This window comes from Vigna angularis, chromosome 4 (assembly GCF_016808095.1).
Source record: "Vigna angularis cultivar LongXiaoDou No.4 chromosome 4, ASM1680809v1, whole genome shotgun sequence".
Classification (NCBI taxonomy): Eukaryota; Viridiplantae; Streptophyta; class Magnoliopsida; order Fabales; family Fabaceae; genus Vigna; species Vigna angularis.
The window spans coordinates 1,365,395-1,379,231 of record NC_068973.1 but is presented as its reverse complement, the minus strand read 5'-3'; the positions used below and the strand labels follow the sequence as shown (position 1 = coordinate 1,379,231).

At 31.1% G+C, this 13,837-nt stretch overlaps 3 protein-coding genes across 4 annotated transcripts; all 3 read right to left on the bottom strand.

Annotated features, from left to right (window-relative positions):
* Positions 1-2,770: 2,770 nt before the first annotated feature.
* On the bottom strand, positions 2,771-3,438 carry LOC108321118 (nuclear transcription factor Y subunit B-5). Its single transcript, XM_017552766.2, has one exon. It carries the CDS (start codon positions 3,361-3,363, stop codon positions 2,995-2,997), a length of 369 nt encoding a protein of 122 aa, XP_017408255.1. The 5' UTR covers positions 3,364-3,438; the 3' UTR covers positions 2,771-2,994.
* A 2,190-nt stretch (positions 3,439-5,628) lies between these two features.
* On the bottom strand, positions 5,629-9,057 carry LOC108321092 (uncharacterized). Its single transcript, XM_017552736.2, has 2 exons — positions 7,498-9,057; positions 5,629-5,956 (listed from the first exon to the last, which is right to left on the bottom strand). The coding sequence occupies exon 1, from the start codon at positions 8,887-8,889 to the stop codon at positions 7,747-7,749; it is 1,143 nt and encodes a 380-aa protein (XP_017408225.1). The 5' UTR covers positions 8,890-9,057; the 3' UTR covers positions 5,629-5,956; positions 7,498-7,746.
* Positions 9,058-11,183: 2,126 nt separating this feature from the next.
* On the bottom strand, positions 11,184-13,076 carry LOC108321063 (transcription termination factor MTERF5, chloroplastic). Of its 2 annotated transcripts, XM_052876767.1 has the most exons (2): positions 12,960-13,065; positions 11,184-12,828 (listed from the first exon to the last, which is right to left on the bottom strand). In XM_052876767.1, the coding sequence occupies exon 2, from the start codon at positions 12,584-12,586 to the stop codon at positions 11,690-11,692; it is 897 nt and encodes a 298-aa protein (XP_052732727.1). In that variant the 5' UTR covers positions 12,587-12,828; positions 12,960-13,065; the 3' UTR covers positions 11,184-11,689. The 2 variants fall into 2 exon arrangements, with proteins under 2 accessions (XP_052732727.1, XP_017408196.2); XM_017552707.2 differs by having other exon boundaries at positions 11,184-13,076.
* Positions 13,077-13,837: the final 761 nt, after the last annotated feature.

Sequence of the window (13,837 nt, the reverse complement as noted above, 5' to 3'; positions counted from 1 at the left end):
TAATTTCGGATACGTATAGTATAACCTTGATTTTTCTTATGTTTTTAATAAAACTAGTTTTTAAATGTGTGCCTACCGCACATAATGTTTGCTTATGTGTTTATTAAAAGAGATTTAGAGGCTGAGAAAGGAAATAATAAAAATTTAAAATTTGTAATCAAATTTTGAATAGAATTATCTTGAAAAATGATTTATAGGTTTAGAAAGTTAATATGTTCATAAATATATAAATAGTAGACATTGTAAAAATATAAAGGATAAAATATGTGCAAAAATCAGTATACTCTATAAAAGTATGTAAAGTAGACTCACTAAAAGTACAAATCAGTGTATAAAAAGATTGATCTAATATGTATTGTTAGACTCATTTAATTAGTGTATTGTCAAACTCGTTTAATATGTGTTTTAAACTCGTGTAGTTAGAATATAGACATACTTATCTAATATGTATTACTTGTCTAATCAATATATCGTGTAATGTATAATGCAAGACTCATTTAATAAAAAAATGAATAAAGTATTCTAATGTGTATTAATAAATTTATCTAATATGTGAATGAACAAACTCGTCTAATGTATATTTCTAAACTCAAATGGACAAACTTGTTTAATATGTGTGGTAAGACTCATTTGATCAGTGTATAAACATACTCGTCTAATGTTCTTCTTATACTCATATAATCAATGTATGAAATTATTTATCTAATTCTTTTGTTATAGTCATATAATCAATATATGGACAAACTCATCTAATGTATATTGTTAGGCTCATCTAATGTTTCTCGTTATATTCATTTGATCAATGTATGAACAAATTCGTCTAATATATATTGCAAGATTAATCTAATTAGTAAATTAAAATATTTATTTAATGTGTGTTAATAGACTCGTCAAATAAAATATACTTATTGTATTTTCAAACAAAAACTAATTTGAGTAAGATGTTCTCAGAATCTATTCAAGCAACAACTTATCAGAGGATTTTTATATATGATACTTACATTAGTCCGATGAACCACATTTTAAACAATGCTTGCATCTGTCTAGTCACACAATATGTGTTTGTTGGGTTATATCTATTCAATTATAGTTAAAATTATGTTTAACACTTATTTTGTTTAATCACCCAATAAAAAAAATCAAACAAATGCTAAATTTGGATATAAAACTCATCTATTTAAAGAAATTCTTTGAGTAATTTTCTTTTATAGCATGATACATCAAAAAGTGTATTTGGATATAAAAAAACAGAATCTTGAAATAAAAAAGTGAAAAACAAAACAACATATTCAAATATATCAAGATGAAAATGAAGAAACTTTCTTCGCATATATACGAAGACAATGTATACATAATAAATCATGTATTACAACATAATATTATGTATAACATCTTCTTAAATGTCAGTTATTCCATTTGTCAGTTGACTTAACTATAGCATCTTATTTTTTCCTTGAAATCTCATCATCCACTTTGTTTTCATGGCATGTGACATCAATGCAGTACACCCAATTAAAACTCTGGCTTTTTGATGAACTTAAATTCATCCCAACCTTACATTAGTACAAGGAGCTGCATACCAAAAACATTTTTAGTGTTTTGAACCATCTAACAATTTTTGGAACACTTCCAGACTTTCTCTTAGCTGAAATAACGTTTTGTTCTTTGAAATGTCGAAACCTATAAAACTTCGATGGGTCATAGAGAATAGAATACCACCTATCTTCTATCTCTGATACTATATTTTCGAGAAAATTCAAGTGTTACTAATCTATTATATAAGTTTGTTTAGAGTCACTAATACCAAATATACAAGGGTTTCTTCTCTTGAAAGCTCACATTAATTAACTATTATTAATTTTTATCTTTTAACCTAGTTACATTGGCACACTTAACCTAATTAACCTAGTCACATTGACACACCTAAGTCCAAATAGAAAGATGCTAAATATGTTACATACTTTCTAAAGCAGCCAATTGTGTGGTAGACACTTGGTGAGTTGTGATTGGCCATGGCAAAGTGTACCTTGGTTGCCATATATAGGGAAGAGTAAGTACAGTGTTAATTCATGTTTGCTCCTTTTAATTGGATACCTCTTTATCCTTTATCCAAAATAATAATATTTATATATTATATGCTCTTCATTATAAAAGTTTCAACCTACAAAATCATTTTGGTTGGTTCATGGTTCCTTGATTTTCGTCCTTGATTTCCTGTCACATGTACGCTCAATGCAACATTTGAATAGAAAGAACAACAACGTATTATATTATAAATATATATAATTAAACAGAATAAACTTCATATTATTATTCTTTCTTTTTTGTTTATAGGAGGTGGTTTTCAGTTATTTAACCTACCACATACTTTTAATAAATATAATAATAATTAAGTGGGTAGACCCAGCTTTAAAAATTATGAGTTAATGAAACCTAAAACCTTAGTCTAAATCACGCATGAATGTACTAATTAATATATTCGCTATGTGAGGAAACCTAAAAAGTAACTTTGAACTAGCGTGTTTGGCGACGACAATGCTGACTTGTACTGAGATTAGCACAAAATAATCAATCACAAAGTTAAAATCAAACAAAAACATAACTTACAAATGTTTGAAAATTCAGGGAAATTAATCAGCCAAAAGTGAAAAAGTTAGCCAGTTTCCAAGACGAACTCAGATCAAATTGGTGCTTATTTCTTGAAAGATGAATATTCCTATTCTTGAATCAAGGGAGAATGTTGAATTTGGTATCTGATTTGCAGGGAGAAGTTAACTTCATAAACTGAAATTTCTCAACTTGCAAGAAACCACAAAGACCTGAAGTATGTATATATATGAAAGACAAGAAAAAAGGTCTATGTTATAGGAAGACAACAAAGTTATTGCATATTTCATATGAGGAAAACCTCAAACTGGTCTAGATATGTTGCTGGTTCACTCTGTAAGCATAGGAATTGGTGAGAATCTCTATCGCAGTTTGCACAGTTCATCCTTATCTTTCATGATGATTGAGCTTACTATTATTACGGTCTAGCTCAAGCTCTCTATATATGTGCAAGTACCTTCTCATTGGTGCAGCATAGTCATCAAATCCTAGCGTAGCCAATGCCCAGCAAATGTCATCAGCATTCACTGTCTTTCTCCTCTCCTTTCTGCACTTCTCCGAAGCTTCACTTGTCACAAAGCTTATGAACTCCGACACACATTCTTGCATTGTCTCTTTTGCTTCCTTCGAGATCTTTGCATTCTGCGGCAGAATCTGCTTCATGAGCCGACCAACATTGGCTATTGGCAGCAACTGGTCTTGTTCCTTGATGCTGCACTTGTCCTTCGAGGAACTGCCTCCAAAGCTATCTTCCATCTTTTATTTCTCGATGCCCCAGAAACTCTTTTGACTATAACACACCACTCAGAATCAAGGACCAGATCGAATCCCGTTGGATATATAGACGAATACGCATACATGTGTTAGGCAGACACACATGAAAGTTAAAGTTGTGACTTGTTCCTAAGTGTCTTGTTATTTGTATTTTGTGACATGTATCATGTGAAAATGTGATGCTTTTAGGAATGAAAGGGAGATGTTCCTGTTCAACTGTTAGATAAAATTCACTTCATGTATATGAGGAATGTTTTTATGTTTAATTATGAATAAAATATGTTAGATGTCTCGACTAGAAATAAAGCCAATTTATAATATAGAAGTGGATACAAATTTTATTTTATAAGCTGGTTTTGTGAGATTGAATTGGATATGATTTAGAACCTATCATAACGATATTTGTTGAATATATTGTTCCACCCGTAAAACAAATTTTTAATATATAAGTAAGTGTAAACCTCGTTTTACAAATAAATAAATATATATATATATATATATATATATATATATATATATATATATATATATATATATATATATATATATATATATATATATATATAAGTGAAGTTTAATATTAGCCAATGGTAATCCTATGACTAAGTTAATGGGGTGAGATGGTGCTAATATGAACTAATTGAGCCATTTTTTTTTTCATTAATTGCAAACTAAATGTACACAAAGTCCAAGTGAAAGAATCTTTGATTTGATTGGCTTGCAAGTACTGTTAGTGATGGATGCTCACAAGCCCTTTTGCAAGCGCCAAGATACAAGACAATTTGATGAGTAGTGTTGGCATCAAAGATAAACAATTATAAAGGAACAATTCCACCCAACTGAATCACCAATCACCTCATACTAATGTGGTTTAATAAATGATTAGGAGTTTTTAGTGTGAGGGTTATATTATTGCTTTGTCTAAAAAGTTGATTCAATCTAACTCTATTCTGAAAAGAAAAAATTGAAAAATATTTATTTCGATGGAATAAGGTACACAGGTTATTACTATATTTTGTTTATATGTTTTGATGGAGTTTACGTCATTCCATGCGTAAGAGATTTAGAATTTAAATAAGTGTCCGTCGCACGTTGGTGGGTTGAACCTGGAATTTGGGAGTTGTATATGTAATCGACGAGGTCCGAGGTTGTTGCCAGTTTTGCTTCTACTTCACTATAATGTGCCCATCCAAACTCACGGTATCACACAACCACATTTATTTTAGTTAAAAAATAATAATAATATAATTTGTAATGTGTTTGATCATAAATAGACTAGAGAGTCAATTGTAACCAATTTAGTTACATGTGATCGATCGATCATGAGATCAGATTAAACGATCATATATTTTTAATCAATTACTTATATCAAAATTTATAAATAATATCAAAATTTATAAATATAAATATAAGATAAAGAGATAAATAATTTAACATTTACTATATCATTAAGACTTAAATTATCGAATATCAAAACCTCATATTTTTTTTTGACAAAAACAATACCAAAGTCATGATACAAAACAAAAAAACATAATCAAAGTAAAATAAATAAAAAAACAACTTAAAAACATGTATGTTTACCACTTGTCAATTAAATTCAATCATAGTGATAACCATATAACTATTGTTTGAAACACATCTTAAACAAAATTATTAAATAATAATATAACTACACAGATTTATGCATGAAGTATTGCCTATTTCGTCAGTTGAATATTTTGGAGACAATATCTTGTTTTTGCTCCAAAAAAGTTCAAACCTAAAATATCAACAGAGGTGGTAAAAGAATTTTCAAGTGAAGAGATTCTTTTAACCGTAAACAAAAAATAAATTGTTTCATTTAATCCTTGGAATAAATTACATTAGACTCTCTTTTAGTTTGTTTAGGCATAAAAGAAAAAATAAATCAGATGCTAGTTTTAGAGGATGCAAGATAAATTTATTGGGAGAATTTATCGTGATAAGAAAAACAACAAATTGCAAAACTGAATATAATCAAATGCACACAGAAAAACAACAATTTGAGATCTGAACAAAACCAAATGCAGACAATCCTAATGTTTACATGAGTTGAATTAACAAACTTATAGAAAAACACAAAAAAAAAACACTCTATTGGAATTTCTTTTTTAACAAAGGCACACATTCAGGAATGTAAAAACAGTTTACATTAAGCTGATATTTGTTTGAAATGCAGTGGACATCCGTTTTCTCCATTTGTCAGAAACTTCCTAGATGAAATTTCTGCTATGCATCTAATTAAATTTGATAGTTTTAAACAGTTCAAAGAGGAGTATGAGAAGCACCAAAATTTACTTTATGAAATGAGTTTTCGAAAGTTCGTGTAACACAATTTAGAATGAATTTCATAAAAGGGATAATTTAAGGGAAAATATAAAAAATGTAAAAGGGAGATATTTTAAGAGGTTGTGTTGGAGAGAAATCCATTCTGAAATGTGTTCTAGTAACAGCATCAGTGTAACAGAGTTGTTGATGCATCAATTCTTCGTCTTTTCACTCATTCCGTGATCTGAAAATACTGGACAAATACAGCTAATAAAATAGAGTTCTCCTGAAAACAAAGAAGACAAATACCAAGGATCTAAGTGATGTGATAGATGAATAACTACTTGGTAGAGAAAATAAGAGGAAGTAGGAGGATCTACAACAATGTACCGAAGACAAATAAAAGTGGCAGTCTCTAAAATGCAGAGAAAAAAGTGGTCATCAAATACATTTAGAGAAAAAAGTGGTCATCAAATACACAAACTTTCCAAACTAAGCATTCAAGCCTATCTAACCAGAAAAACGCCAGCAAGGAAAAAGTCAGATGACATATTTACACTTAACAACTCCTCATGTAACTAGTGTTGGGTACAACCAAAGTCCCACATCGGATAAAATACGAAATACATCCCTTAGTAAGAGGCCTTTTGGAGTTGTACCAAAAGCAAATCTGTGAGGGCTTAGTCTAAAACGGACAATATCTTACCAATGGGAAGATCTATGGATATGTGTATATTGACCCTACACAACAACTAGAAGAGTTATTCTGGTCCTAAGAGTGAGACAAACATCCTCAACCATAAAAAGTTATAGGGACTAAGATGTCACAAGTTTTTTTTTTCAAGAACCTACTTGTCATCTCCTATATCTTTCAAAGACAAAAATAGGTGTTTATTCAGTCTGAAAATCATACACACATAAGAGGTTTATTAAAGCAGCAAACTAACTAGTACATGTAAAAGTAAATAGCAGAGTTATTCTAATACAGTGCACAAAATTGACAATAGGTTTGCAGCTTAAGTGACATTCTTCTAAATCTGAGACAATGCTGAGCACAAGAGGTTTGATTTTCCACTTGAAAATTGAAATCATTAGTCCTTACTCATATGTTTGTCTTATTTTAAATGATGGGCCACTGCACCAAGCTCACACTGTTTTGGGAGGCTTGGAGAGAGTCAATATATGAAATTCTGTCCCTATGATCATAGGGTTTGTTTCTTTACCAAAACTGGATACATGAAATTAAATCCAAAACTGAAGCAACAGGCTATGAGAACTTAAGTTATAACTCAATTCAACATCTCAACCATGCAAAGTTAGAAAGTATATTCATATAATTTGATGCACCTATCGTAATCCAACGCTTCAATATTGGTTCATCTTCTTCATCAAACTATAAAAGTAAAGTTCACCTAACCTACAATGCAGTAACCAGAAGAAATCAATATATTCCCAGCTAAAATATTAGAGAAACATCTTTTCAATCACTCAAACTTTGTCTTCAATTGACACTCCAGCAGAATGAATAAATGAAACATGGACCTTCATATTTTTCAAATATGAAGGACCTCTGATTTATATCTTTGTCTATCTCGCATTTACATCTACGACCTAGACAAAAACACAATATTTCATCTAACAAGCAACCCTAAAAATTGCAATGGACTAGAAATGATAACTAAAGGACCCTCCCGAATACAAAATTAGAACAAGAGGGTGGTGAATTCATATTCTTGTGAAAAGAACAACAATAGGATGCCCATGTTAACTAAGTTATATATAACAAGACTTATTCACCATCAAAATACAAAAATATATATTTCTTACCAAGGGAACAACAGCATTATGCAATGAGCATTCCATAAAGAATCTGTCCTTGTTTCTTCAGTCATTTATAAAGGATAGCAATTGACTACATCACTACTGTAATGTAAGTTGAAGAATATATGATAAATAAACAACAGTTTAAACCCGGTAAAATGGAACATCTCAGTTAAATCAATTGCTACTTCGACAAGATTAACAAAAGTACTTGGATCAACATCGTTAAATTTGTTCTCTTAAGTAATCCACTTGCTAACTGGCAGATTCTACACCGTCCTCCCTGTTTTCTTGGAAACATTTTTTGCTCTGATAAAGCTTTAACAGTTGAGACGATTCCTCCTTAAAACGCATCACAAAACTTTTAAGAAACAACTCTTCAGAAACACCAAACGGGGTATACAAGTTGGCACTCTTCTCTCTCAAACCTTTGGCAATCAAATACCGGACAACCAAACCCCTGGGAACAATCCTTCTCTCCAAACTGAATCCAAAAATATTGGGCATTTTGGCTAGTGCCAAAGGGTCCCAACCTAATTCAACAACCCAAAATCTCATGATCTCATTAATTTTATCTTTGGATACCAACATTAAGAGGGGATGCTTCCTGAACGAATCAAAAACCATTTCCTCAGACCAACCCCACATCTTAAAGGCATCAACTTTCGCGTCCCACCGCGATTTCGACAGAACCCATTTGGCGTGCAAGGCAATGACGAAAGTTATCTTGGAGGGGTCGAACCCCATTTCCTTAACTTCATCAATAACCTCCCTCAAGTTAGTAGACAAGAATATAGAGGGCCTCCCTCTGAACAAATAGCCGATGCCGGAGTCCTTGACTCCAACATCAAGCAACATATCCACATTCTGCGATCCAACGTTATATCGAAGGAAAGGTCTACTACAGAAAACACAATCAATGGTTTTCTGGTCAGATTGGAGGAACCTTCTCACCAATTCGAAGGAGGGGATCACGTTGTTCTTGAGGCTGGATACGAGGATTCTGGGGCACCTATTAACGAGGCGAACGATATCAGAAGCAGAAGCACCTTTTGAGAGTAAAAATTGGAACTTTGGCGAAAGCCTCTCGTCAGCGTTGCATATGAGTATGTTGGGTATGCTTTTGACGATGTTGTTGATGTGAGCGTGGGTGAATCCATTTCTGTTGAAGAAAGCGATGACTGAGTCGGGCTTTTGAGGGGTACCGAAGCTAACGTGCTTGGAAACCTTGAGAGCGGTTTGTGGTAAGAAGCCAAAGGTGTCTATGAGGTAGGAAACGGTGAATGAGTGTTGTTGCGAAGTGAGGGAGAAGTGTTTCAGAGAGAGTGTTGAGGTAAAAGGGGTTGTGAGTCCCTTGGAGTGGAGAAAAAGGGGTTTGATGCTTTGGAAGCGAATCATCTGAATGAATGGTGGTGTTGATGGTGTTGAAGGAGGAATTTATGGTCTTCAAATTGTGAAAACACATAGCATTGTAGGAGCTGATTAACACAGTGATTAGAGATAACTGTGGTGGTTTAGATAAAGTACTTTCTGAGAAATAGAGAAGGATCAAGGGTGAAGTGTAAGAACTTTTTTCAAAGAAAGAAGGTTTAAGGTTAAGGGAAGCTTCTGAGTAGAATAATAATTGTATTCATTATTAGATTTTTTAGATTAATAATTAAAATAAAAAGTATTCAAATTAGAAAAAGTAATGATTTCAACTTTAATCATTTTAAAGTAATTTATTTTAATATATTATTGTTTTAAAAATACTTTTTTTATTTATTAAATTTTTATATATTTTTTTATTTAATTTGTATTTTATCTCTAATTTATATTTTGAAATTTTATTTTACTGATTATTTCCTAAATGTATTAATATATAAAAAATGATTATATTACAAAAATTGTATCTATAAACAAATGTTTCACTCGGGAAAAATAACCTAATTTTCTACTATATTTTTTCTTTTTTATTTCCTTTTGCAGTCTACCTCTAATTCAAACAAACTATCGTTTATGGATTAAGTGTACATTATATTGTTTAGATAATCAATTGTCATAATGTTGAGATTATAGGATACGCATTCCTCTTTTTTCTTTATTTTTCAATAATAATAATAATAATAATTATTTAAAAAAAATTCAAATAATAAATAAAATAATTTCATTTTTCATTATTTTAAATAATTTTACTGTCTATTTTATTTTCATCTCTTTTCTACAGTCTCGTATAAATAAAAGATATGTAACAAGTGATCTAGTTAAGAGAATAAGATAATAATTAAGATACTAAATTAAAATAACAATATGTATTTAATTTAGTAAAAAACTTATTTGAAATGTGCCATGTAAAATATTTTTTAACGATTTAACTAAAGGATATAGAAAAAATGCACATTTTCAAAGAGCATATCAATATTTTTCATATCTTTAATATGATACTAAATTTCACTTTTGTTTTGCTTTTTTATTGTAAAATCTAGAATGAACTATTGTAAATCTTACTATTGGTTGATTTATCAGTGTGATATTTTTATTTCTATAAAAATATTATAGGATTGTTTTTAGTGTGATATTCTTATTTCAATAAAAATGTTATAGGATTGTTTTTAGTACATTAGGTTACTCTTTCCTTTCTGATTGTTTTTTTTTCTTCTTGTTTGTCTTTGTTAACAATTGAAAATGCTCTCATTGATCCAATGCAAGACATGAGTAATGTTGAAATTTGGAGTTAGACAATAAAATTTTCCTTTCTTATTTAGTTTTACAAAACAGTGTTATGATTTTGACTTACTTCGTAATAATACTTAGTACAATAGGATCCTTTTATATGTGTATATTGATGTTATAATTATTTTGAAATAAAGTAATAACCTTATATACATATTTTTTTGAGTAATATAATGTCTTAACCAATGATGTGTGGGATCTTTTTAGTAGTTGTATACTATTAAAATAATGTTAAAATTATTTTGTAATACTAAATCAATTTCCATAATAAATCATCACACCAATATAACAAGCATGTCTCACCCCTAGAAGTGTACAAATAATACCATAGCTATGGCAATTGAAGCACCAAATCACCAACAAAGCCTGTAACTTACTATAGTCCCTTTTCAGATGTTTGCACTTCTATTGTAAATGGCTCACTGCACAAGGCTCTCACCATTTTGAGGGAGTTTGGTAATGTCCCTTATCAGATGTTTGCACTTCTATTGTAAATGCTCACTGCACAAGGTTCTCACCATTTTGAGGGAGTTTGGTAATGTCAAATGTATGAATCCTTATCCTATGTCATGAACATTTGAACACGCAAAACCTTGTTGTTGTGTCAAGGCTTGTGCAGTTACCAGCATCTTTAAACTTATATTATAATCAAAGTAAACTAATACAAATGCATGAAAAAGAAAAAGAAAAGCTGGATTACATAAAGTAAAAAATTAACAAGTTCTTACAGCTTCACGATTCTATCATAATGTAATGCATTTTCTCAATCTTTTTTCCAACAAAAGAACTTATCTCACACCTGTTTTATCTTACTGGCATAACCAGTTGATCACTATGCAGAAAAAAAGAACATAACTTTTTTCCACGTAAACTAAATCACATTGAAACTTCTTGCAAAGCACCACTAAATTATCAAAGACAGAAACATACTAAACTAGCTAAGTTTTTTCTTCATCAAACCTGGTGAAAAAACTGCAAAATTGAAGAACGAGGTAAGCTACTGATCCATTGTATCCTCTCAGAAACACTTATCCATCCATAGTAACCATACAGACTAGAAAACTAAGAAATTAAATAGCCTCTAATGCTATCCAGAAGCTGTCATTCAATATATTTCCCTGCTAACTGTCTGAGATACATTGTTAAATTGCCCTAACAAGGAAAAATGAAACATGGACCCAGATATCAATGAGCCCCCTTAACAAAAACGTTAGAAATTTTCTGGCAACAAGCCAAACCTAAAAAAGAGATCAATAAAAACCAGTAGCTAAAAGATCCATGCCAGTCCATACTCAAGATACAAGGATGACAAATGCATCTTTATAACAAAGGGAACAACAAAACATGCTATTGTATGCTAGGTTACGTAAAAACATTGGATGTTATTATTTTAAAGAATTTGTGCTAAGCTTCTAATGCTCCAATCATTTATAACGCACCAAGTAGTTGAATTTAGACAGCAAGCTTGAACCAGACAAATTTATACTCATGAGTTAACAATTTGAGAACTGCCCCATGCTGCACCAACCTCCTCTTTTCCTTGAACACTAACTTTTTCCTGGTACAACTTTAATAGTTGACATGATTCCTCCTTAAAACATGTCACAAAGGTTTTAATAAAGACCTTTTCAGAAACAGCAATCGGCGTAATAAAGCTGGCACTGCTTTTCCTCAAGCCTTCAGCAAGTAAATGCTGGAAAACACGATACCTTGGAATGATTGTCTTTTCCATACTCAACCCGAAAATCTTTGGAAATTGGACAAGTTCCAAAGCATCCCTACCCAACTGATTGACCCAAAAGTTCAGCACAATATTTATTTTTTTGATGGATGCCAACATAACGTGAGGGTGCCTCCTAAATGCTTCAGACAAGGCTTCATCAGACCAACCCCATTTCTTGAAGGTATCAACTTTCTGCTTCCACATGGAAGGAGTCGTTTCTTTTTTGGCCATCAACGCTATAGCAAAAGCTGCTTTTGAAGGATCAAATCCCAAATCCTTTACTTCCTTCACCAACTTAACCATATCATTTGAGCCAAAGACCCCCTTACAACGGTTCCCAAGCAATCTTGCAATGTTCGATTCTCTCACTCCATTCTCCAGCAGCAATCTGATGTTGTGTGCTAGAAGATCGCCCCGACAGAAAAATGAATTACCAAGCATACAACCAATAGTCTTCACATCAGATTGCAAGAACTTATATATCAATTCATAGTTTGGAACTATCTGATTCTTCAGGCTTGAACCCAGTACTGTAGGGTACTTATTCACTAGGTCAACAATTTCAGAGCTAGAAACACCCTTTGAGAGTAAAAATTCAAACTTTGGCAATAACCTTTTGCATGGGTCACAAGAAAGCAACCATGGTGACCTTCTAACCATATGGTTTATTTGGACATTAGAGAAACCGTGATTTCTGAAGAATCTGACCACTGTCTCGGGCTTTTCTGAGGTCTGGAAACAAATATTGTAGGACTTAGATGTTTTGGAAGCAGATTCAGGAGAGAATCCAAAGTTGTCAACGAGGTAGGATACCGCAAATGAGGGTGAATTTGAAGTGGCTGTGCAGAAACAGAGAGAAAGGAGGAATGGGTAGTGGTGGATAAAAGGGTAAGGTGATGTTGCTGTGGAAGTGACACATTTCAAGTACAGAAGTTTATTCAACATGGTGATGGGGTGAAAAACACAAGCTTTTCGAATTGAAGAAAATTCCTGAAAATTGAAAAGGCAAAGGATTGAAAGACAATGATGTTACCTGAGCTTGGTACTGAGTAACTCAGATTTTGAGATAGATACAAGCTCCTGCTTCAAACCTGGCTCCTATTTTTCTGCTAGGGTTCCATTCGATATAGAAACAAATTATCAACTGTGTAGAATTAAAGACATGGAGCCAAAATTTAAAAAATATATAATAATAATAATCGCACAAATCAATTAGAATAATTTTTTTTTCTGTAATATAACTAAGTAATATATTATGATCAACTCAATTTTAAACAAAAATAACTATAAATAAATTTACACGGATTAGAAGGGTTAACTGCATTTTCTTTTATTTGTAAATAATCAGAATAACACAAAAAAAAAGTCAATTTTTTTTTTATTTTGTTTCAATATATGTACGGTGAGATAATGTGCAGATAAATATGAGATAATGTATCAAATATATTTGGATTAATTTTTCTCTTTCTTTTAGGTAGATAAATAATTATAATATACAAGATAAAATATAAAAAAAATTCTTTAGTATTTTTATCCTAATTTGTTTTATTACAAAGGTTATGTTTAATTTTTTACAAATCATCCAAGTTTCATTAAGAAGGCTAATTACAAATAAAGTATTATTTAAACAATGGTTAATTTAATTATTTCAATAAGTTATTGTGACTTTAACGAAATATTTTAACCCGTCTTTTTAGCTTAATTTGAGAATTCTTCTAGCTCTATGTTATTTCTAACTAACTCAATTTAAGTTTTTTTTTTTTTACAAGTAATTTTTAACTTAAATAGATATTTTTTTAGTAAATCATTTATGACTCAAAACAAATACAATATCTAGTGATAAAAAGATAATAACTTTTTTTATTTCTAGAAATGATGATATCTTGTACAACGGTTGAAATCTCCTTACTA